The sequence below is a fragment of the Mobula hypostoma genome, chromosome 5 (assembly GCF_963921235.1).
Source record: "Mobula hypostoma chromosome 5, sMobHyp1.1, whole genome shotgun sequence".
Taxonomy (NCBI): Eukaryota; Metazoa; Chordata; class Chondrichthyes; order Myliobatiformes; family Myliobatidae; genus Mobula; species Mobula hypostoma.
Window position 1 is genome coordinate 112,674,876 of NC_086101.1, and position 24,202 is coordinate 112,699,077.

A 24,202-nucleotide genomic window follows, 5' to 3' on the forward strand; every position below is an offset into this window, starting at 1 on the left:
ATCAGCAGGCAGGAAACAGCACACCAGATGCCTTCCCTATCATTTGTGGGCATTTCAACCAGGCCAGCTTGAAGAAGTCTCTGAACAACTGCCACCAACTGACAATAGATGTGTAACAGCCTAATGTAACATTGTATGGAAATACAAGATCACACTAATGCAGACATGTTTTATACATTTAACAAGGTGGTTTAGTAATGTATTGCTTGTGCAAACATTCAACAGATGTAACTGTCACTACTTCCAAAATGTCATTTTTAAGTAGTAGTTTATGTTTGGCATAGACATGAAAATGTTAAGGTCAAAAAGGAAAATTGTAAGTTTCACTTTTACTCAGGTAAAAATGAAATCACTTTTGCCCAGTAACTCGTTTTATTGCACATGTTAAATACAGCAAAATAATACACAAAGACATGGCAAAAGTAAAGGCAAACAAATGAGGTCACAGCAAATTTCACTTTTGCCCTTATTGCAAGCCTTATTGCAAACATGAGGAAATCTGCAGATGCTGGAAGTTCAAGCAAAACACACAAGATGGTGGTGAGCGCAGCAGGCCAGACAGCATCTATAGGAAGAAGCACAGTCGACATTTTGGGCTGAGACCCTTCATCAGGACTTATTGCACTGTCCCAGCTGTCGTTGTAGCTGTTGTCCCTTTCATCGGTGAAGAGACGATGGCTGTAGGAAATGGTTCCAGGGTGACCCCTCTGTGGGAGTGGGGAAGATGTTGGTGAGGCCACCTGGGGGTCTGTGTGTCCGTATGTCTAGCTATTGTAGTGGCTGTGAGGCTGGTATTGTGGCGGTAAAAAGTACTGGGGGGGTGGGGGGAACCATCATATTCCTCATTGCAAATCCCTCTGCAACATAGTCAGTTTTTCAATGTTCGTTGTCAGCTGGGTCATACTCTCCATGAGCTCCCCGTCGGTTGCCTCCATACGCTCCAGTATTTGTGTTTTCAGTTTTAAGTCCTCCTGCACGAGAGCCAACAGGGGTGCACGTCACCCTATGGTGTAGGGTACGCGGTACCTACGGCGTACATTTGACGCAGAAGTATGAATCAGGCTTTAGTCCAGTCTGCTAGAGACGTGACTGAAGTCGCACTGACTGATAAGATGGGGGCGCCTGGAGAGGTGCGACAATGAGCAGTTCATATCTCTAGAGATGGTGAGAATGTAGCTGAGGGTGAAGAATTTAAAGACAAGTTTTCATTTCAGTGAAATGAGGAAAAGGAGTTGTGTAATGTAATAAGTCCTTCACCTGTTGATTCAAGTTCTGACCTGGTTTCTGCCATTATGTCACTGCTTGACAAATGTCGATGTACCTGCGGAGAGCCAAAGTTACTGTTGGCGGCGAACATTCTCTGGAATTAAGCCCACACCCGATGGAGGAGAAGAAGAATGAGATTTGGGCTGAGCAGACACCAATTACTGGATGAATGGCAGTACTCTGATAATATGGACAAAAGAGACTGGTAGAAAGTTTAAGGGGTCCAATGGTTTCTATAGGCAGAAAACCCATTCGCCATGTCAGCTAACTATATGTAAGCTCTGGAAGGTGCTTTTGGCACTACTGAAAGTTCAGCTGATCTTGGGATGAAGTTTAGGTACACATTGCAGGAGGAAGGAGATAACTTGTCTGCCTACCTTTTGAGGATGGAGCAGGTTGTGAAGGGCGCACTAACACATGACATGATTTCTCTGTGTATTTGAATGACCCACAAGATGTGCCCTCCTCCATCCTTTACCAAGTTGCTCAGAAGTTGGAGAGGAAGAAAACATGATTAAGAAGTGGAACATTTTCAAAAGCCAAGTAAGGCTTTCAGTGGTAGCCTCTGCTGCCAAAGTGACCTCTGACACCACAGAGATGGAGCTTCTGAGGAATGAAGTGAGAGGGTTACACACAGAATATCAAACTGCACAGCCCCCAAAAGTCTTCAAGAGTGACAGCCACAGAGTCTATTCAGTTTGGTGCCGTCAGTGACAGCAGGCCTCAGCCACTGAACCAGTTCCACACCAAAGTGCCCTGATCAAATCACGCAATTAACGTTTTTTCTTTTTAAAAAAAAGTGTAACCAGCAACACGTGGAAGATAAACCACAGAGTCCTCCAAAACCAAGTCTGTAGCCGGAGAGTGTGTTCAGCGCTGAGGACTTCAAACATCAAACCACAAAGTCTCCCAAAAAGAGTTCCACAGCCACGAGCCACGCCACCAAGGCAATTGAACTTGCAACCTCTTCTGGCAGCGGTGAGAGACAAACAGTGCTGAACACGGGCTCGTCTTCTGCTCGCGTCCTTGTCCATTTCAAACTTGCCTGAAGCTTTCATCAGCAAGAAGCAATGGAGCAGACCATGGACATTATGAAATGATGACCACACACTCCACTCCCAATCTCGCCGACTTAACAGCAAGAAAAGAATTCTGATTGGAGTTAGAGATGGGATTGGATGCACGTTAGCTTTGGCAGGGTTTTCAGGCCATTACTTTCTACAAAGCAAAACCTGACATGAATGGCTGAATCACTCCCAGATGAGCTGGTTTTTTTAATGCTTGCTTTGAAAGGGAGAATAAAACAGCATCTGGTGACCCTGTGATCTTTGCCTCGAAGGCCCAATGTCAGAACAGTTCAAGAAGGTGAACCTTCACGTTGCTGTCCCTGGTGGGGCACTGAAAACCTGTGCCAACCAACTGGCAGGAGTGTTCAAGGGCATCTTCAATTACTTGCACTGTGGTCAAAAGTTCCCATCTGCTTTAAAAGGGTGACAATCATACCCAAGAAGGGTAGGGTGAGCTTCCCCAACGACTATCGCCCGGTGGCCCTCACATCTATTGTGATGAAGTGCTTTGAGAGGTTGGTCATGGCCAGAATCAACTCCTGCCGAAGGGAGGGCCTGAACCCACTGCAATTTGCCTGTTGCCACAATAGGTCGACAGTGGATGCAACCTCACTGGTTCTCCACTTGGCTTTGGATTGTCTGGTCAACAGCAATACCTGCATCAGGCTGCTGATTATTGATTGCAGCTCGGTGTTCAACACAACCATGCCCTCAGTACTAATCAACAAGCTCCAGAACCTGGGCCTCTGTACCTCCCTCTGCAACTGGATCCTTGACTTCCTCATTGGGAGGCGGCAGTGGGTGTGGATCGGAATGATTATAGATCAGCTGATTGAGTGGTGTTGCAACAGCAACCTTGCGCTCAGCATCAGCAAGACCAAAGAATTGATGGTGGACGTCAGGAAGGGGAAGTGGAGGGCACACACACCAGTCCTCATGGAGGGATCAGCAGTGCAAAGGGCGAGCATCTTCAAGATCCTGGTGTCAACATCTCTAAAGATCTATCCTCAGCCCAATGTATCGGTGCCATTACAAAGAAGGCACAACAGCAGCTATATTTCAGTTTGAGGAGACTTGGTGTATCACCAGAATGCCTCAAATTTCTACAGATGTGCGGTGGAAGGTATTCTTGCATCACCATCTGGTATGGTTGGGGGGGGGCACTGCACATGGTTGGAAAAAGCTCCAGAAAGCTGTAAGCTCAGGCAGCCCCATCATGGGTACTCTCCTCCCCAGCATTGTGGATGCCTTCAAAAGACAATGCCTCAAAACGGTGACATCCATCATTAAGGGCCTCCATCAACCCTCTTCCTGTTGCTCCCAGGGAGGAGGTAGAGGTACCTGAGGACACACTCTCATTATTTTAGGAACTGTTTCTTCCCCTCTATCATTGTATTTCTGAAAGGGCAGCAGATCCATGAACATTACCTCATTATTTATTTAACGTAATTCTTATGTTCAGTTTTTATTGTATATTGCAATGTGCTGTTGCCACAAAACAATTAATTTCACGATATTAGTGTTAATAATTTCACAACATATGCTAGTGATATTACCGATGAGCAAATCTGCAGGTGCTGGAAATCCAAGACCCACAAAACCGGCTGAAGGATCTCGGCTCAAAGTGTCGACTGTACTCTTTTCCATAGAGTACTCTGTTCAGAAGAATGAGAAGAGATCTTATAGAAATAATATAAAATTATGAAAGGGGCAGGAAAGTTGTTTCCACAGGTAGGTGAGACTAGAACTAGGAGACATAGCCTTGGGATTCGGGGGAGAAGCTTTAGAAAGGAGATGAGGAGGAATTGCTTTTCCCCACAGAGTGGTGAATTTGTGGAATTCTGTACCTCATGAAGCAATGGAGTCTACGTCAGTCAATATATTTAAGACAAGATTGAATAGGTTTTTGCATAGTAGGGGAATTAAGGGTTATGGGGAAAAGGCAGGTAGGTGGAGATGAGACTGTGGCCAGATCAGCCATGATCTTAATGAATGGTGGAACAAGCTCGTTGGGCCAGGTGGCCTACTCCTGCTCCTATTTCTTGTGTTCATGTTCATAGATTACCAACAGTCTTGGTAACCTGTCCACCCTTGTCAAACCCCATGTCAAAAACCTTGGTGTGATTTTTGATTCCATCTTTAAGTTTGACAAGCAAGTCATCATAGCTTGTCACACCAGACAGCCAGCCACTCTAGTGTTGTTTGGTTGATGTTGAGCAGGTCAGTGTCAGCTAGATCAGGTGAGTGTGGGCAGCTGCGCAGAACGTGTTCAATGTTCTGCACCCTTTCGCCACACTCACAGGATTCGCTGGTCTTTAAACCCCACTTCACCATATTGTCTCCCGTCCTACAAACTCCCGCTCTCTCTCTGTTGAGAGTGAACCACTTCCGTCTGTCAAGCAGTGCCCCGTCTGGTAACATTTCTGTGGGGTCTTGCACTGTATTGTTTGGTGGGGTTCTGGCTTCTGTTTGTTGTCAGAGGTCAATCCTGTATGTTTGGGGGGATGTTCCGTGTAGTAGTTCCTCCACTGTAGCAAAGTTTTTTTCCTCGATTTTAGGCGGTTGAAAACTGGCACATGATGATGTAGTGGGTGCTGCGGATCTGAGTTCTGTTTACCTTTTTCAGTTTTTGTTGTAGTGTGTCCTTGGATCTCGGGGGGAGCAATGCCTGCAAGTCTGTAAATGATGTTAGCGGGTGTGGGCCGCAGTGCGCCTGTGATTATTTGGCAGGCTTCGTTAAGCAACAGGTCTATTTTCTTCACATGGGCTGATCTGCCCGATATGGGTGCACTGTATTCTGCAGGTGCATAGCAGAGTGCTAAGGCAGTTGATCTAAGTGTGTGAGCATTAGCTCCCCATTTCGTGCCTGCTAATTTTTTCCAAGAGAGAATTGCAAGAGCTAACTTTCCCTTGGAGTTTTTGGATGTGGGTGGCAAATGAAAGCGAGTTAATACAGTAGTAAAAGCCAGTTTTTTTTTCCAGCTTCATGCTATTGCCAAGATCAAGTCGTTTCTCTCTTTCAAAGATCTCGAGAAAATCATCCACACCCTTATATCCTCCCACTTGGACTACTGCAACTCCCTGTATAATGGGATTAGTCAGTCATCCCTGTCCCGCCTGCAACTGGTCCAGAACGCCGCAGCCAGGCTCCTGACAGGTACCCGGAAGAGGGACCATATTACTTCTATCCTGGCCTCTCCCCACCGGCTACCAGTATGGTTTAGAATTGATTTTAAAGTTCTCCTGTTTGTTTATAAAACCCTAAATGGGCTGGCCCCCTCCTATATCGCAGACCTTCTAACCTCTTATTCTACTTCCAGGTCCCTCAGGTCGGCTGACTTGGGGCTCCTGGCTGTCCTGCGATCTAAATTTAAGTTCAGGGGTGACCGCGCCTTTCCTGTTGTAGCCCGTAGACTGTGGAACAGCATTCCCCTCCCTATCAGATCTGCCCCCTCCATTGACTCTTTTTAAGTCCAGGCTCAAAAATTACCTTTATTCACTAGCGTTTGAATCTTCCTGATGTGGCTGATTTTTTTTGGCTTGTGCTCATGTGTTGTTTATTTTGTGCCTGTAAGCTGTGTGCCTTGTTGTTTATATCTGTGTTTCTTATATTTGTGATTTTAGCTACCTGTTATGGATTGTACAGCACTTTGGTCAACATGGGTTGTTTTTAAATGTTCTTTATAAATAAATTTGACTTGACTTGATAGATGCTGCCTGGCCTGCTGAGTTTCTCCGGCATTTAGTGTGTGTTGCCAGTGATATTAAACTGATTCTAATTGTTACATGGCAGAAATCTTTACCAGTGTAGAAATTTTAGCGTGGGAACATCTAAAAATAACAGCAAGCAGAAACTTGAAGCTTCTTCCTTGCTGTGGAGAGTTCTCACTTGTCATCTCAAATGTGAGGATAAATCTTAAACTCTGAAGTGTGGCTGTAAACCCTCAAGAACAATTTGTTAGCTTGAAATGGAATATGCTTGTCCTGAATATCAAGGACCAACTTTATTTACCATATGCATTTACATGTATAAGGAACTTTCTGTAGTGTGTTGGCACAACATGCAACAAGACAGCACCATTTGACAATTATTAAGAATTATGTAAGATAAAGTTAAAAGTACAGATTGTTGTGACTGTGAACACATTCACCAGACAGACCCTGAAGCTAGTGGATATAGAAGTCTTTATTCAGCATTTGAGACAGTCTTGGAAGAAGAGTCCTGCCTGATCCAACATTACATCACATTTTTATATGCTAAAGATCAAAGGAAACAGCAGGACAACTCTATAATTACAATGATTGACAGTGCTTTCATTGAATCTATACACTCGTACTGCAGGCACCCAAAATGAATGTTAATCAGCATTGTCTCCCTCTAGCTGCATTTATGCATATGCAGGTCAATGGGGTGGTTCCTGGTTTGCAATCGACTATTGTTCTGAGCTGCATTTTAAATTCAATCTGCAATCCACATTCAGATCTGAAGATTGATTGCTGTTGAAATATGTAACACTCACAACACGCTGGAGGAACTCAGCAGGTCGAGCAGCATCCGTGGAAAAGATCGGTCGATGTTTTGGGCCGGAACCCTTCATCAGGTCTCGGCCTGAAAAGTTGGCTGTTGAATTTACTCACTTCCGTAGATGCTGACTAATCTGCTCAGTTCCTCCAGCATTCTCTGTGTGTTACTTTATAAAAAGTGGTTTAAGATGTTTACAGTATAGTGACAGGGATAATAGTTCGGGGAGGGGTGTCTAACTGGAATGATTGATCAGATTAACTGCCTGGGGGAATATGGTTTTTGTTTTAAGGCCCAATAGCCTTTTCCAGAAGGGAGCTTTTGGAAAGGCAGTTTGCAGAGTTGGTAGTGTCTGCAGTGATTTCCCCCCCCCCCCCCCGCCTGCTTCTTTGTCCTGGGCGCAACATCCTGAAGTGATGATAGATTGCAGCCGCGACCTTTTCTGCTGACCTGACAGTTCACTGTAGTTTTTGTACATTCTGAGAGGATGCTGCACCAAACTAGACAGTAATGGCTGATGTGAGGATGCTCTCTGTGATGGCAGTGTAGAATTTCACCAGTATGTTCTGGGGGGAGATGGAATTTTACCACATTCAGCAAGAAGTACATCCTCTGCTGAGTTTATCCCATCCCCTCCCCTCCCCATCTGCAATTCAACCATGCTCAGATCTCTGTCCTCTTCCACTGTTTTCCTCCTGAACGCCTTTAATTTTTATTTCTTTGTCTTTAAGCCAGCAACCCCCAATTAGGCCAGGGTTAAATCTACAATGACCGATTAACCCCTACCAACTGGTATACCTTTGGTCTATGGGAGGAGGCCGGAGCTCCCAGAGGAAACCCATGCAGTCCTAGGAAAGACATATACAAACTCCAAACTCCTTACAGGCAGCGATGGGAATTGAACCTGGGTCATTGATACCGTACAGTGTTGCTCTAACCACTACACTGCCATCTGTTTCTCTTGCTCTTCCTCTGTCCTCAAGAGTCTGGGATTTCCTCTTTGTCTGAATATCCAACTCTCCCAGTTTCTTAATGCTCCCAAGTCTATTTAATGTCAACCAGTGCACTGCCTTGCGATGTTTACACGTCGCAGTCTCCGTACTACTCTGGAGTGTCATGGGCAAGCAGCAGAGCTCCGGGAAGCTCTGTCAAGCTCCATCACGGGCACCAGACTCCATAGTCTCCAGGGCGTCTTCAAGGAGCGCTGCCTCGGAAAAGCGCCTCCCCTCATTAAGGACCCCCACCACCCAGGACATGCCCCCTTCTCAGTGTTACCACCAGGGAGGAGGTACAGGAGCCTGAAGGCACACACTCAATGATTCAGGAACAGCTTCTTCCTCCCTGCCATCTGATTTCTGAATGGACATTGAACCCGTGAACACTACCTCACTGCTATTTTTTAGTTTATAATTTTGTACTAATTTAATTTAACTATTTTTGTATGTATGGTAATTCAGTTTTTCTGTTATGTATTACATTGTACTGCTGCTACTAGTAAACCTGATTCTGGTTGATGTACATGTGATAAATAATTTTAAAATACAGTGAAACATCATTTGCATTCACCACCTAAGGACGTGCTGGGGGCAGCCCGCAAGTGTTGCCACACATTCCATTGCCAACATAGAGTACCCACAATGCTCAGCAGAACAACACAGAACACAACAAGCACCAAAACAACATTAGCAAAGCAACACCTGTTCCTCCTCTCCACCCATGCACATACACAGTCCTTTAATCCCAGGGCAGGCCTCTAGTGCCTTGGATGCCCAGACATTGAGTCTTTGACTTCGCCCTCCACCGCCACCCCCCCGCCCTGTTTCATAGGCTCAGCTCTGGCCAATGGGCCTCAACTTCCAATTTGATCCTTGGGCCTTGCTCTTCATTGTCAATCCGAGAACATGGCAGCCACCAAACTCTAGGCTTTGAACTCCGGACTCACTGATAATAGGACCCCAAACGCTAGGCCTCATTGCATTGATGACTAGACTTCTAGACTTTAAATGCTCATCTAAATATTGAGTATCTGCTTCTAGCCCTTCCCTCCCCGCCCTCTCTCCTCCTCCACCCCCCCCCCCCCGTGGATATCCACCATCTAGGTGAGGGTTGAAGACCCAAAGTGCGGTTCAAACCCATGATTGCCATAGAAACACCACTGGAAAGTGTCTCAGTAATAGCTGTGGGTGATCATGCCCAGGTAGTTATTGGACAGAGTTTGCAGGGAATCAACTTTTGTCAACTGAAGGAAGATTACTTTCACATCTTGACCCAGTGCTTTCAAGTGTGGCCATTGGAAATAAGTACATTTATGATTAAAGTATGTATGCAACGTACAACTCTGAGACTGATCCTCATACAGACAGTGGCAAAGCAAAGAAACATGGAGCCTGTTCGGAGAAAAACATCAAACAGCCCCACCCCCCATGTGCAAACGGCAAAAAAATGAGTGAATAGCACACAGAATATTAAACACCAGACTGCAGGATCCTTGAAAAGGTCAAGGAATGTTCAGTTCTGTTAAATTTGGTACTGCGTCATTTGTTGACTGTGGTCTGTAGAGCCAGTCCTCCCTGATTAAAATTGCACAAAATAGCAATAAAAATGGAGGTTACCGGAAACACGCATAACATGAACTGCAGAGTCCAATCCAGAAACTGTGCTGACCAAATCTTACCTAAGACCCAAGACTCTAGCAGTGGTGAGCGAGGGGGAGTCTGGCCAATTGCAGGCAGATGGCACTGAACACCTGCTCACCTTCTGCTCTTGTCCTTGTTGATTTCAAACTCTTTCAATATCTATATCCAACTAGTCAATTGTGTATCAAAAGTGCATCTCTTTGTTCAAAATTCAGAATGGTTGGTGACAGGGACTACACTTTTCTTCATGTGCATGAGAAAATAAAGTGTGTTTGAGGAACGAGTGTGAGGCTTCAGAGTCCAGTAATCAGTAACAACAATTATATTAAGTGAACCTAATCTTCCTGTAGGTCAGGGGTTCCCAAGCTGGGGTCCACAGACCCCTTGCTTAATGGTGTTGGTCCATGGCATGAAAAAGGTTGGGAACCCCAGATGAACATACAAGACCCCCATTGAAAGAGCAGTAAGACTCCAGTTTCTTGGAATAACAATTACTCCAATGTCAGGGTTATTGCCAATTAAACCAAATAAAACACGTTTAGTTCTGGTTGCCACGTAGAACCAGATAGGAAGGACATGGATGTTTTGGGGAGAGTGCAGAGAAGCTTTACCAGGATGATGCCTGGATGAGAGAACATGTCTTATAGTGTGAGCAAGATGGGGCTTTTCTCTTTGGAGTGAATGAGAATGAAAGATGATTTGCTGGAGGTGTAAAAGACAAATAGATTGGATGGTCAGAGACCTTTTCCCAGGGTGGAAGTAGCTAATATGTGGGGGCATGATTTTTAAGTTGATTGGAGGAATATATGGGGGTGGGGAGACATCAGAGAGTTTATTTTAAGAATGGTGGGTGTGTCAAATGCATTGCCGGGGTGATGGTAGAGGCAAATATGTTAAGGACATTTAAGAGACTCTTAGATGGGCATGTGGATGACAGAAAAATAGAGGAGTGAGAGGGAAGGGTTGGATTGATATTAGAGTCGGTTAAAGAGCCAAAGAACCTGTATTGTGCCACATTATTCAGTCCTAAATGCAGTACAACACTAGACAATGAGTTTGCCCACTAACAGTATATTTTTATTAATTATAATTAGTTGAAACAACTGAGATTAATACCCTAACATCACCTGTGCTGGCTGTTTCACTGCCCTCAAAACTCATCAGGGTGGAATGTTTGGTTGTGAGCCACTCAAGCCAACTCATCTTGACCATGGCCATGGCCACTTCCTCTCAGTCAGAATTGACAACTTCTGACTTGTCAATTTGTCAAGCAAACTCCTTCGACAATTGTTTGTCTCTGAAGTTACCGCTGTTGTCTTATGAAACTTTTAAAAATACATTTCTTAAAACTTTCCAGGAATTGTTTTGATTTCACAGTTTATTATATAGACTAAAGTTGACTCCTTTTTTCCCCCAATGTGCTTTCAAATTCTTGCAGGTTCTCATTATTGCTTTGGCCACCTGTCCACGGTTATCATCGTTTAGACTTGCATGCCACTGGCCCTGGTACCCAGTATCTCAGGACTCTCTGTCTTGGTATCTGGAATAGGGGGGAGGGGGAGGTATTCAGTGCAGTTGTCTGGGGTGGAAAATTACTGTGGCTACACTCAATGGCCACTTGATTAGGTACACCTGCTTGTTAATCAGCCAATCATGTGGCAGCAACTCAGTGCATAAAAGCATGCAGTCATGGTCAAGAGGTTCAGTTGTTGTTCAGACCAAATATCAAAATGGGGAAGAAATGTGATCCAAGTGGCTTTGACCATTTTGGTGCTAGACGGGGTGGTTTGAGTAACTCAGAAACTGCTGATCTCCCGGGATTTTCTTGCACAACATTCTTTAGTTTACAGAGAACGGTGCAAAAAAAAACACAAACCAAAAAAAAACCAGTGAGCAGCAGTTCTGTGGGCAAAAATGACTTGTTAATGAGAGAGGTCAGAGGAGAATGGACAGACTGGTTCAAGCTGACAGGAAAGTGACTATAACTCAAATAACCACAGGCTACAACAGTGGTGTGCAGAAGAGCATCTCTGAATGCACAGCACATCGAACTTTTAGGTGGATAGGCTACAGCAGCAGAAGAATAATGAACATACACTCAGTGGCCACTTTATTAGGTACAGGAGGTACCTAATAGTATGGCCACATTTTTCCCTCTTTTTGCACTACTTATGTAATTTAATTTTATTTGTAGCACACTGTAAGGTTTCACTGCTAATGTAATGGCCTCTCTGTAATGTTCCATTGTTGAGGTAATGGTTTCTCTGTAGCAGCAATGTTTGGGTGATGACAAGAGATAATGGCACTGTTAGCCAATGAGCAGGATGTTCTTGTGCATCTGGGAGAGGGATTTCGCGGTCTTTTGCCGGGGAGAGATGAGGAGAGAAGGCGGATGGAGAGAGTTGGTAGACCACCAGACGGAGTGGACTTGGAGCGAGGGTCCGAAGGTCAGTGACGATTGGAGGAGGTCGCTGGTGGACGAACGGCCTTATCAGTGAGCTCCAACCTTGCGCAAAAGACTGCTTCATGAGCATGGGCTCTTTTGGACCAGATAGCTAGGGGCGCCCAGTCCCATGACCTGATTGCTTGGGGTCTCCCACGGTCTCGTAAGACACGGCCCCCTCCCTCATTTGTTGAGCTGATCAGAGAAGTACAAGAAGAGGAGAATGTGTCGGAGGCGCGGGTCGCCTCCGTCAGCAGGGTACAGTCCTCGGTAGTGGTCCCCTGCAGTGAAGTGACCACAGATAGCCTGCCCCAGGGAGCAGTAGTGGAGATTGCAGCAGAGTTGAGAATGGGATGTTTTGACTGTTTTCAGTGGGTGTGAATCCCCCCCCCCCATATAATGAAGCTGATTGGAGGGTGGATCCCCTAAAGGGACAGACAGTGTGCAGGGCTGCTGGCAGCAGGTATCACGCCAGAAGGAGAGTGAGCCCCTGGGTACCTAAAGCAGAGAGAGTCATTGGGAAAACTTAAAGGAGACCCAGTGACGGAAAGGCCTGGTGTCTCTGGGGGAACACGTTCCCAGCAATGTACCAAGGAATCCTTGAAAGCAAAAGGCCCAACTCCTGAAGGCTTAGGGGGACCATGCTCCAGTGTGTCGCTACGGATAGAGGGTATTTATGCTAAAGCCATACTCGACACCAGATCACAGGTCACGTTGTACTGTTCATTTTACAACCGGTATCTGAAGCATTTACCCTTGACACCATTCAGGGCACTGGAGATCTGGGGTTTCAGTGCTAGTGATTATTCATGTGATGGTTATTTGTCAGTGAAGTTGGAGTTCTCGGAGGCTGATGTGGGAGTGTCTGAGGTCCTTGATACTTTAGTGCTGGTTTGTCTGGACCCTGTTGAGAAGGGTGGCATTTCAATTCCGGTGGAGACTTGTGAGGAGGCTCATGGGGGTCTACAAGGGGAAGGCTAGTAAGAGTTTTCTGGGGACATTGTCCATGCACCCGGTGTTTCAAGCTGCTTTTGAGGAAGTGTGTGGCTGCATTAGGCTGGATACTGAATTTAGACAAGGGACTGTGTGGTTCACCCAGTTGAAGCCAATGGTAGTACGGCCCAAGGAAGTAGCGAGAGTCATGGGAATACACAAATTTTCCAGAGTGCCTGAGGCTCTCTTAGCGGACGCTCCGGGAGACCATGAGGGGAAGTTGGGATTTCCTGCTGGGGTACTGGTGAGGCCCGATTTGCAGAAGAACTTGGTTGTACAGGCGAACAGAATGGCAGTCATCGTCAGGAACACTACGAAGAGGGGGGTAACCTTCAATCGGGGGATGCCCCTGGCACATTTGTTCCCGGTGATGGTAGTGCCTAGTGCCCCTGTGAGACAAGCTGGGGAGAAACTATTGGAAGAAGGGGAAGGTTGATCGATGAGTCATTCTACTTCGGGGACTCCCTGGTTCCTGCGGGTTGGAAGAGGAGTTTGGTAGAGAAGATGTTGAAACTGGAAGGTGTCTTTTCCACTGCTGAGTTTGATGTGGGTTGTTCCAAGAGCACTCGTCACACCTATCTGGGTGACCTCGGATACTCTGTTCAGAGAAAGGTTGCTGTGACTGGCCCCTGCAGAGGTGGAGGATGTTCGGCAGCATTTGTGTAAGCTGAAGGAGGCTGGGATCATCACCGAGTCCCCAAGCCCCTATGCGTCCCCAATAGTGGCAGCCCGAAAGAAGAATGGGAAGGTATGGGTGTATATAGGACTCTGAACAGGCACACCATCCCTGACCAGTGTACTGTCCCGAGGATTGAAGACGTGCTGGCCTGCCTGAGTGGTGCAAAGTGGTTCAGTGTGCTGGACTTGAGGAGTGAATATTACCAGATCCCGATGAGTGAGGCCGATAAAGAGAAGACGGCATTTATATGTCCCCTGGGATTTCTCCAGTTTGAAGGGATGCCCCAGGGCATCTTGGGTGCTCCTGCAACCTTCGGGTCATGGAGAAGACAGTGGGGGATATGAACTTGCTTGAGGTATTGGTATATGTGGATGGCCTCAGTGTTTGGATCCACCTTGGAAGAACATGAAACGAGGCTGCTGAAGTGCTGGGCTGCCTGAAAGCTGAAGGTTTAAAACTTTCCCTGGTAAGTGCCAGTTTTGCCAAACGTCTGTTAGCTATATTGGGCACATAGTCTCATGGGATGGAGTAGCTACAAATCTGGCTAAGATAGAGGCGGTTACCACTTGGCCAAGACCCCAGACTGTGAGTGCCCTGCGCTCGTTCCTCAGGTTCTGTGGTTACTATTGGAGGTTCGTGAAAGGCTACACGTAAGTGAGTCACCTGTTGAATCAGCTTCTGTGCGGTTACCCTTCCTTGGGGAAGAAAGGAGGGGGAGGTGGACAGGAGGATGGAGAGTATTGTAGCCCATTGGAGCCCTTTGGACCGAGATGGGATGTAAACTGTGAGAAGGCCTTTCAGTCGCTGAAGGAGCTGCTGACCCAGGCACCGGTGCTGGCTTTTGTGGACCCCTGCTTGCTGTATGTTCTGCACACAGATGCCAACTGTGAGGGCTTAGGGGCGTCCTGTGTCAGGATCAGGTCTCTGGGTTGAGGGCCGTTGTGTTTGTCAGCCGGAGTCTGTCGCCCTCTGAGAGAAACTATCCCACGTACAAGTTGGAATTTCTAGTGTTGAAATGGGTGGTGGTGGATAAGCTGAGTGACTACCTCTATGGGGCCAAGTTTGAGGTGAGGTCAGACAACAACCCCCTAACTTATACCCTGAGCTCGGCAAAACTGGATTCCACAGGCCATCGGTGGTTGATGGTGTTGTCTGCCTATGATTTCAGCCTGGCTGCGAAGCAGGAACATTGATGCTGATGCTTTGTCCCGACAGGTGCATGAGGGACTGGTCAGGGATGTGGAGTGGGAGAGTGTTCCTACCCCTGGGGTGAAGGCCATGTGTCAATTTGCTATCACCGTGAAGGCAGAGGGAAAAGAGGAGCAGGATCGAGTGGTGAATCAATTTAGAGCTTCTGATGACGCCATACCACAAGTTTATTGTAACCTGACTGCTCTGAAGACAAATCAGCTGCCGAATTGAGTTCTGGGGAAGTGGTAGCTGCTCAGCGAGATGACCCGGGCATTGGTACCATTTGGGCAGTGGTCAAAAAGGGAGTCATGGCTCAGGCGGAGAAGACGAAACATGCGTCAGTGCCTCCATTACTGTGAGAATGGCCTTGGTTGGAGTTGAAGAACCAGATCTTATCCCGGGTCACATCATCCCAGACCGACCCCGGCGTTGCCAGCTGGTTCTGCCCAAGAAGTATTGGAGGATGGCGTTGAAATCACTTCCTGACGATTCTCAACATTTGGGGGTGGAAAAGACCTATGGATTGCTCAGAGACTGATTTTACTGGCCCCGGATGAAATCGGAGGTCGACGAATACCGCAAGTCGTGCATTCGATGCATACGGCGGAAGACGCTGCCTACGCGGGCAGCTCCCTTATCCCACTTGCAGACCTGGTGTGTATGGATTTCCTGTCAATAGAACCCGATGCCAGCAACATGGCGAATGTCTTAGTCATCACGGACCACTACACCAGATATGCACAGGCTTTTCCTACCAAGGACCAGAGGTCGTCCACGGTGGCAAAAGTGCTATGGGAGAAGTATTTCATTTATTATGGCCTTACCAGGCGGATACATACTGATCAGGGACGGGATTTCGAGAGCAGCCTCATCCACGAGTTACTGGGCATGCTTGGAGTTGAGAAGTCGAGGACCACGCCCTATCACCCACAGGGTGATCCCCAGCCAGAAGTTTAATCGGACCTTGCTGGACATGCTCAGGACCCTGGAGATCAGCAAGAAGAGCGCGTAGAGTCGATATATTGGGCATCTGGTTCATAGTTACAACTGTACACGAAATGAAGCTACTGGGTACTCGCCATATTATTTGATGTTTGGGCGTGAGGGGAGGTGGCCCATTGACATTTGTTCTGGGACTGATGAAGGTGACTTACTCTTGAAGATTTATCTGAAGTATGTGTTTGATATGAGAAGAGAGCTGAAAAGGGCTTGTGAATTATCTGGGGTTGCGGCTGCCAAGCAGAATCAAGGGAATAAGAGGAGGTATGATGAAAAAGTGAGGTCCTCCCAACTCCCGCTGGAAGACCGAGTCCTTATAAGGAATTTGGGGCTACCTGGGAAGCACAAGTTGGCTGACCACTGGGCGGCCACACCCTATGTGGTGGAGAGCCAGATGCCAAAAGTACCAGTTTTCCGGGTGAAACTGGAGGAGGAGGAGGGGAAGGGTCCTGTCAATATTCTCCATCGGAGCCACCTGTTGCCCCTGGGACAAGAGGTGGAGGTGACCCAGAGCCCGACCTGGAGCCTACACCTAGTAAGAGGACTCTGCAGAAACGCGGGCAATGGTAGGGTCAAAAGCAGGGGAGGCTGGGCCGGCCCCTTCCCCCGCCCCTGCCCCTGAGAGGGATTCTGATCGGAGGATGAGGACCTGGATGTGTGGTAATATGCTGCCTTTTGCTAACTTCCCATTGATTGAGGAAGAGACTCCCAGCCCTTCTTCCATTGAATCAGGTGAAGTGTCGGGGCAGACTGGGCAGAAAGTATTTCTACTTTATATAGGCTGTGTATTTATCATATCATTCCTGCTTTGACTGTATGTTACTGTTATTTTAGGTTTTATGTGTTATTTGGCATAATTTGGTAAGTTATTTTTGGGTCTCTGAACGCTCACAAATTGTTCTCATATAAATAAATGGTAATTGCTTCTTCGCTTTACGACGTTCCAGCTTACAAACCGTTTTATAGGTACGCTCTACCTTCGGATGGCAGGGGAAACCTGTACACTTATTACCAAGGTATGTTTGCATTATACAAGCTAGAGATTCATCATCTTACAGACAGCCACAAAACAAGAAACCCAAAAGAACCCATGAGAAAAGAAGACCGACAAATGCCCAACGTCTAGAGAAGAAGAAAACAACAAATTGTGCAAACAATTAAAGTGAGCAAATGGCATTTAGAACAAAAGTGAGTTTTTAGACACAAAGCCCGGAACAGCCGGAGCTGCCCTCAGCCTCCACCTCTGTGTGGCGAGGAGCAGAATAACCGCCATGGAACAGCGAACAGAACCGGCAAGGCCATCACCTCTGGTCCCGACACCCTACCTTTCAATCCATCCAGACATTGTCCGAACGTTGGGTCATTCCTCTCTCTAGGATCCGGGCTCTGTGACATCAATACACTCTGGGCCTGGACGACGACACCATGTTTCGGCCCATACCCGACTGTTCCAAGTCAGCCTGGTGCTCAGATCGATCGGACCTTGCTCGCGGTTAGGTGGATGGGCCTCGAATCCACCTCTCTTCTGCTCCGATTTTGTTCCACACTTCTCGCCCTGACTCTGTTTTGAATTCTCCTTGACTTCACCTCACACGTGCAGGCTTCGACCCTCTGCTCAGCCTTGCCTTTGCTTGCCTCTCCATTCTTTGTGCTGATCATTTACCATAGTATTTTTCAAGAAAAAGTGATTATTAATAAAGTATTTAGCTGCATTCCTTGTTTTGGCACCCACCAGTAATTAGTTGCTCACCCTCAGCAGCGCCGGTCTTAAACCTTATTGTAATTTATATATTACTATGTAATACTGCTGCAAAACAACAAAATTCACAACATATGCCGGTGCTATTAAATGTGACTCGTATTCTGACTAGAACCGGTTACGTATTTTTTTAGTCAGAATTGGCTACATACTTTTGGTGTACCTGAAATGTTTTGTACAAATTCAACAGAACACTTTCTACTTTGAAGTCTAAAAACCAGAATCAGAATCATGCTTAATATCGCCGGGTTATGTTGTGAAATATGTTGTTTTGCAGCAGCAGTACAATGCAGTCATAATAATAAAATTACAATTGTGTGTGTATATGTGTATGTCTGTGTATATATGTGTTTATATATAGCGGTATGCAAAAGTTTGGGCACCCCGCTCAAAATTTCTGTTAGTGTAAATAGTTAAGTGAGTAGAAGATGAACTGATCTCCAAAAGTCATAAAGTTAAAGATTAAACATTCTTTTCAACATTTTAAGCAAGATTAGTGTATTATTTTTGTTTTGTACAATTTTAGAGTGAAAAAAGGAAAGGAGCACCATGCAAAAGTTTGGGCACCCCAAGAGATTTGAGCTCTCAGATAACTTTTACCAAGGTCTTAGACCTTAATTAGCTTGTTAGGGCTATAGCTTGTTCACGGTCATCATTAGGAAAGGTCAGGTGATGCAAATTTCAAAGCTTTATAAATACCCTGACTCTTCAAACCTTGGCCCAACAATCAGCAGCCATGGGCTCCTCTAAGCAGCTGCCTAGCACTCTGAAGATTAAAATAAATGATGCCCACAAAGCAGGAGAAGGCTATAAGAAGATAGCAAAGCGTTTTCAGGTAGTTGTTTCCTCAGTTTGTAATGTAATTAAGAAATGACAGTTAACAGGAACGGTAGAGGTCAAGTTGAGGTCTGGAAGACCAAGAAAACTTTCTGAGAGAACTGCTTGTAGGATTGCTAGAAAGGCAAATCAAAACCCCCGTTTGACTGCAAAAGACCTTCAGGAAGATTTAGCAGACTGTGGAGTGGTGATGCACTGTTCTACTGTGCAGCGACACCTGCACAAATATGACCTTCATGGAAGAGTCATCAGAAGAAAACCTTTCCTGTGTCCTCACCACAAAATTCAGCGTCAGTAGTTTGCAAAGGAACATCTAAACAAGCCTGATGCATTTCGGAAACAAGTTCTGTGGACTGATGAAGTTAAAATAGAACTTCTTGGCCACAATGAGCAAAGATATGTTTGGAGAAAAAAGGGTGCAGAATTTCATGAAAAGAGCACCTCTCCAACTATTAAGCACGAGCTGGATCGATCATGCTTTGAGCTTGTGTTGCAGCCAGTAGCACGGGGAACATTTCACTGGTAGAGGGAAGAATGAATTCAATTAACTACCAGCAAATTCTGGAAGCAAACATCACACTGTCTGTATATAAAAAAAAAAGCTGAAGATGGAAAGAGGATGGCTTCTACAACAGGATATTGATCCTAAACACACCTCAAAATCCACAATGGACTACCTCAAGAGGCGCAAAGTAAGGGGTTTGCCATGGCCCTCACAGTCCCCCGACCTAAATATCATCGAAAATCTGTGGATAGACCTCAAAAGAGCAGTGCATGCAAGACGGCCCGAGAATCTCACAGAAAAAGAAGCCTTTTGCAAGGAAGAATGGCGAAAATCCCCCAAACAAGAATTGAAAGACTCTTAGCTGGCTACAGAAAGCGTTTACAAGCTGTGATACTTGCCAAAGGGAGTGTTACTGAGTACTGACCATGCAGGGTGCCCAAACTTTTGTTTCGGGCCCTTTTCCTTTTTTGTTATTTTGAAACTGTAAAAGATGGAAATAAAAAAGTAATCTTGCTTAAAGTATTAAAGAAATGTGTCATCTGTAACTTTATGCCTTTTGGAAATCAGTTCATCTTTTACTTGCTTGGCTAGTCACAGTAACAGAAATTTTGACCAGGGGTGCCCAAACTTTTGCATGCCACTGTATATATGTGTGTGTTTATTATGACAGACAGAAACAGACCAGGCACTGTGACCCAGAGAGTGAACTCCACCAGTCTCACACCAACAGGGGAGGTGACCATCACACAGCCCGGTTACAGTTAGGGTGACCCACAAATACACAAGTGAATAACTGTATAACCCAAGCTAAAATGTAACAATGAACAAACTGGAACTTCCCACCATAATCCCATCAAAGCATTTTAACACAAGAACAATGAACAGTACTGGTCATTAGAAATGTAGGGGCAGGCTGTCGACCACACCCCCCACCCAGAAGGTCACATTGCCCCCACCCAAGGGGTCAGCCATCCCCGGCAACCCCAGAGTCCATAGCAAGGTCCAAAAGTTCTGGTGGGCGTCGACACTGCCGTCTGTTGGTGTGAGGCAAGAGGCAGGGCACTCAGAGTGTCATTTCCTTCCTGCAGCCTCGCTGGGTTAGTGGTGGCCAAGGCCTGACATGGTACCAGTAGGTCCCGGTGCAGCACGACTGCCTTCTGCCGCTCAGGCAACCGCACCCGATATACCACATCAGAGATGCGGTCGAGCACCTCTCCCGGCCCCTTCTGGTGGCTTCCAAGCCTGGGAGATAGTCCCTTCTTCCGGGAGGGGCAGTAGACCCATACTGGGGCCCCCACCATGTACTGCTGCATTGACACCCAAGGCTGGTGGCCCAGTCTTTTCTGGGCCTTGCAAGAGTCACAGCAGTGCACGAACAGCTTCACATTCTGCCTGCACCCAGGTCAGTAGAAGCGTCCACGCAGCCTGCCCAATGTCTTTGTAACTCCGAGATGGCCGGACGCCACCAGCCTGTGCACGGACCGCAGCACCGTGGCGTGGAGCCCCTGGGGGACCACCAGCTGCAAGAGTCTGTCACCATTGGGCAACTGCCACCACCCGAACAGCAACCTGTCGTGGGCCTCCAGTGTTCCCCACTGTGAGTATAGGGCCTTGGTCTCTTGGTCCAGGGTGGAGACCGCTGCCCACTCTGGCTGTCCTCCCACACTCAGCCATTCCCTCACCCAGGCCAGCACAGGATCGCTCACCTGTCTGCTGCACAGCTGCGTGTCCATGGTGGGCACGAGAGAGCCTACAGTGGCTTTCCCCTGCTCCTTCGATCCCCACTGATCACAGATCTCGATATCTCGCCCCAGCGGATGCAGCAATGGTGTGGTTTCAGCTGCACGACGGGGTGGGATGTAATACTGAGACATTATAAGGCACTTCTGAAGCCTCAGTTGGAGAGTTCTGAGCAGTTTTGGGCCCCTTATCTAAGAAAGGATGTGCTGGTGTTGGAGAAGGTTCAAAGGAAGTTCACAAAAATGATTCTGGGAATGAAAGGCTTATCCTATGAAGGGTATTTGATGGCTCTGGGCCTGTACTCACTGGAATTCAGGATGAGGGGTGACTTCATTGAAACCTATCGAATGTTGAAAGGCCTCAATGGAATGGATGTGGAGAGGATGTTTCCTCTGGTAGGAGAGTCTAGGACCAGAGGACACAGCCTCAGAATAGAGAGACTTTCAGAAAGGAGATGAGGAGGAATTTCTTTAGCAGAGAGTAGTAAATCTGTGGAATTCATTGGGTATATTTAAGGCAGAGGTCGATAGATTCTTGATTAGTCAGGGCATGAAGGGATGCGGTGAGAAGGCAGGAGATTGGGGCCGAGAGGAAAATGGATCAGCCATGATGAAATGGCAGAGCAGACTCGATGGGCCGAATGGCCTAATTCTGCTCCTATGTCTAATGCTCTTAACCCGATTCTGCAAGATTGTTATCTTTGCCTGCTTGTTGCTGACTTTGCCTGTCTCTTTCTCTCCTCTCTTTAGGCTTCGTCATCGGCCAGGCAGGGTTCTTTGAAGCGCTGCTGATGCTGGTAGTGGCCTACGTCATCATTAGCCTGACAGTGTTATCAGTGTGCGCGATCTCCACCAATGGAGCGGTGAAAGGTGGTGGAGCTTACTGTATCCTTTTACCAAAGCCGTCCACCGCGGAAGGGTCTTCAAAAACTCTGGGCCTTCCAGAGACTCTAGTTAACTCTGCCAAATGTTCTCAAAGTCAAAGTAAATTTGTTATCAAAGAGTGTGTGTGTGTGTGTGTGTGTGACCATATGCTATTTTGAGATTCATTTTCTTGTGGATATTTACAGGAAGGAAAATAAATACAACTGAATTTAAATTTAGTAGAATTTATGAAAAGCTACAAAGAAAGCAAAGAAAGATGTTTTCCCAAAGCAGAAAATGCTAATACAAGTGGGCAAAATTTTAAGTTGATCGGAGCAAAGTGTATTGGTGATGTCTCGGGTAAGTTCACAGAGAATGGTAGGTGCATGGAAGACCCTGCTAGGGGTGCTGGTAGAGGCATTTAAGAAACTCTTAGATAGGCACATGGTGGCAGCGTAGTGGTTAGCACAATGCTTTGCAGGTTCGATTCCTGCCGCTGCCTGCAAGGATTTTTTGTACATTCACCCCGTGACCTTGCGGGTTTCCATTGGGAGCTCCTGTTTCCTCCCACAGTCTAAAAACCTACCGGTTGGTAGGTTAATTAGTAATTGTAAATTGTCCTGTAGTTTGGCTGGGTTAAATCAGCGATTGCTGGGCGGCATGGCTTGAAGGGCTAAAAGTGCCTATTCTGTGTTGTACCTCAGTAAATAAATAGATAATAGAAATACAGAGGGTTATGTAGGAAGGAAGGGTTGGATTGATCATGCAGTATGTCAGTAAAACATCATGGAATGAAGGCCCTGTACCATGCGGTGGTGCTCTGTGTTCTATTTCTGAGTACAATATCAACGTTATTTAGAAATAATGCCAGAGGTAGTTTTTTTATTAAACACCGTTTGGTGAGTGTGTGGAACACCCTGCCAGCAATGGTGGTACAGGCAGATACATTGGGGACATTTAAGAAACTCTTAGACAGATACTTGGATGATGGAAAAATGGAGGGTTATGTAGGAAGGAAGGGTTAGGCTGACCCTGGAAGAGTTGGTTAAAAAGTCGGCACAACAGCATGGGCTGAAGGGCCTGGACGGTGCTGTTATGTACTAAATTGTGCAAATAATAACAAAGGAAAAATAAATAATATTTAGAATGTGAGGTGTGGAATCCTTGCAAGTGAGACGGTAGTTTGTGAAGTCAGTTCTGTGCTGAGGTGAATGAGGTTATCCACACTGCTTCAGGAGCCTGATGGGTGAGGGGTGATTTCTGTTCCTGAACATGGTGGTGTGGGACCTAAGGCTCCCGTACCTGCTGCCCAATGGCAGGAGTGAGAAGGGAGATAGCCTGGGTGGTGGGGGTCCTTGATAATGGATGCTGCTTTCTTGTGGCAGCACTCCTTGTAGATGTGCTCAATGGCAGGAAGGTCTTGCTTTCTCCACGCTAGTAAAATTAAAATAGTATGCGTCAATCTATCTTGTGAACTGTTACACATTCAGATAAATACAAGACCCTACAGACTAATGTGGGTGTAAAGCACAGGTTCAAATCAAATCAAGTTTAATTATCATTCAACTATAAATGGATACAGCAGAACGAGACAGCGTTCCTCTGGTGCCAAGATGCAAAACACATTCAAAATAGTGAGAAAGAGAGAAAAGAAAACATAGTCACGCAAGAAACGACATTTTTAGTCCAAGACCCTGAGCAATTAGTCCCACAAATTGATGGTTCCTGGCAACCCAGCCTGTAATTCCACCAGTTGAGCACTGGGGGGCAACACTGATGGAGAAGCCACCCCCGATGGAGAAGCCACCCCCATCGAGCACGGACACCACGCTACACTGCCTCCAGCATCTCCTCATTTGGACAGCAGTATCAGGAAAGCCCAACCTTTTTTATTTTATGGACCAATACCATTAGGCAAGGGGCCCATGGACCCCAAGATGGGAACCCCTGGTCTAAAGGAAGCTCTGATTCAGATACCTTGAGGTGAGGCACATTGAAGGTGGATGCTAAAGGAATTGGGATTGGGTTCCATAAGCAGGTAGGTTATCTGGGTAATGCAATAGGCTTTTTTCCAGTGAGGTTGGTTGAGACTAGAACTAGAGGTTGTATGTGAAGGGTGAAAGGTGGAATATTTAAGAGAAACCTAAGGGGAGGTTCTTTGCTCAGAGGCTGGTGCAAGTGTGGAACGAGCTGCCAGTGAAAGTAGTGGGTGTTAGTTCGATTTCAACATTTATGAGAAGTTTGGATAAGTACATGGATGGGAGGGGTTTGGAGGGATATGTCCCTGCTGCAGGTTGATGATACTAGGCAGAATAGTAGTTTGGCATGGATTAGATGGGCTGAAGGGCCTTTTTCTGTGTTGCAGTGCTCTGTGGGTATAAAGCTGACACTGAACTATAGCTGGGATATTGCATCCACCAGACCGAATGGCTTAAAGGTGGGGGGCGGGGTACAGGCCTGGAGGTTCATTGGTTCAATGGTTCCAAGGAGGTTGGGGGTGGGAAGATTTCAGAAAAGTTGGGGATACTCTTTTGGGAAGAGGGTGTTGATAAATTTGAGTTTGATGGTTTTGTAGAAGGAGACCCCCTCCATCCATGCTAGTATCTCACGTAATACCATGAGCCCTGTACTTAACAGTCTGCTCAGGGGCTGTACCCACTGGAGTTTAGCAGAAGCAGGTGGGGTTGCAGGGAGGTGGGGGA

General features: G+C 46.5%; 1 protein-coding gene across 1 annotated transcript in view; it reads left to right on the forward strand.

The window, feature by feature from the left end:
• LOC134346924 (solute carrier family 12 member 9-like) overlaps positions 1-24,202 on the forward strand; it is a 107,308-nt gene that overhangs the window by 33,402 nt on the left and 49,704 nt on the right. The window contains exon 2 of the mRNA XM_063048784.1: positions 21,387-21,521. Coding sequence (XP_062904854.1) covers positions 21,387-21,521 — 135 coding nt within the window. The remainder of the gene's footprint in view (positions 1-21,386; positions 21,522-24,202) is intronic.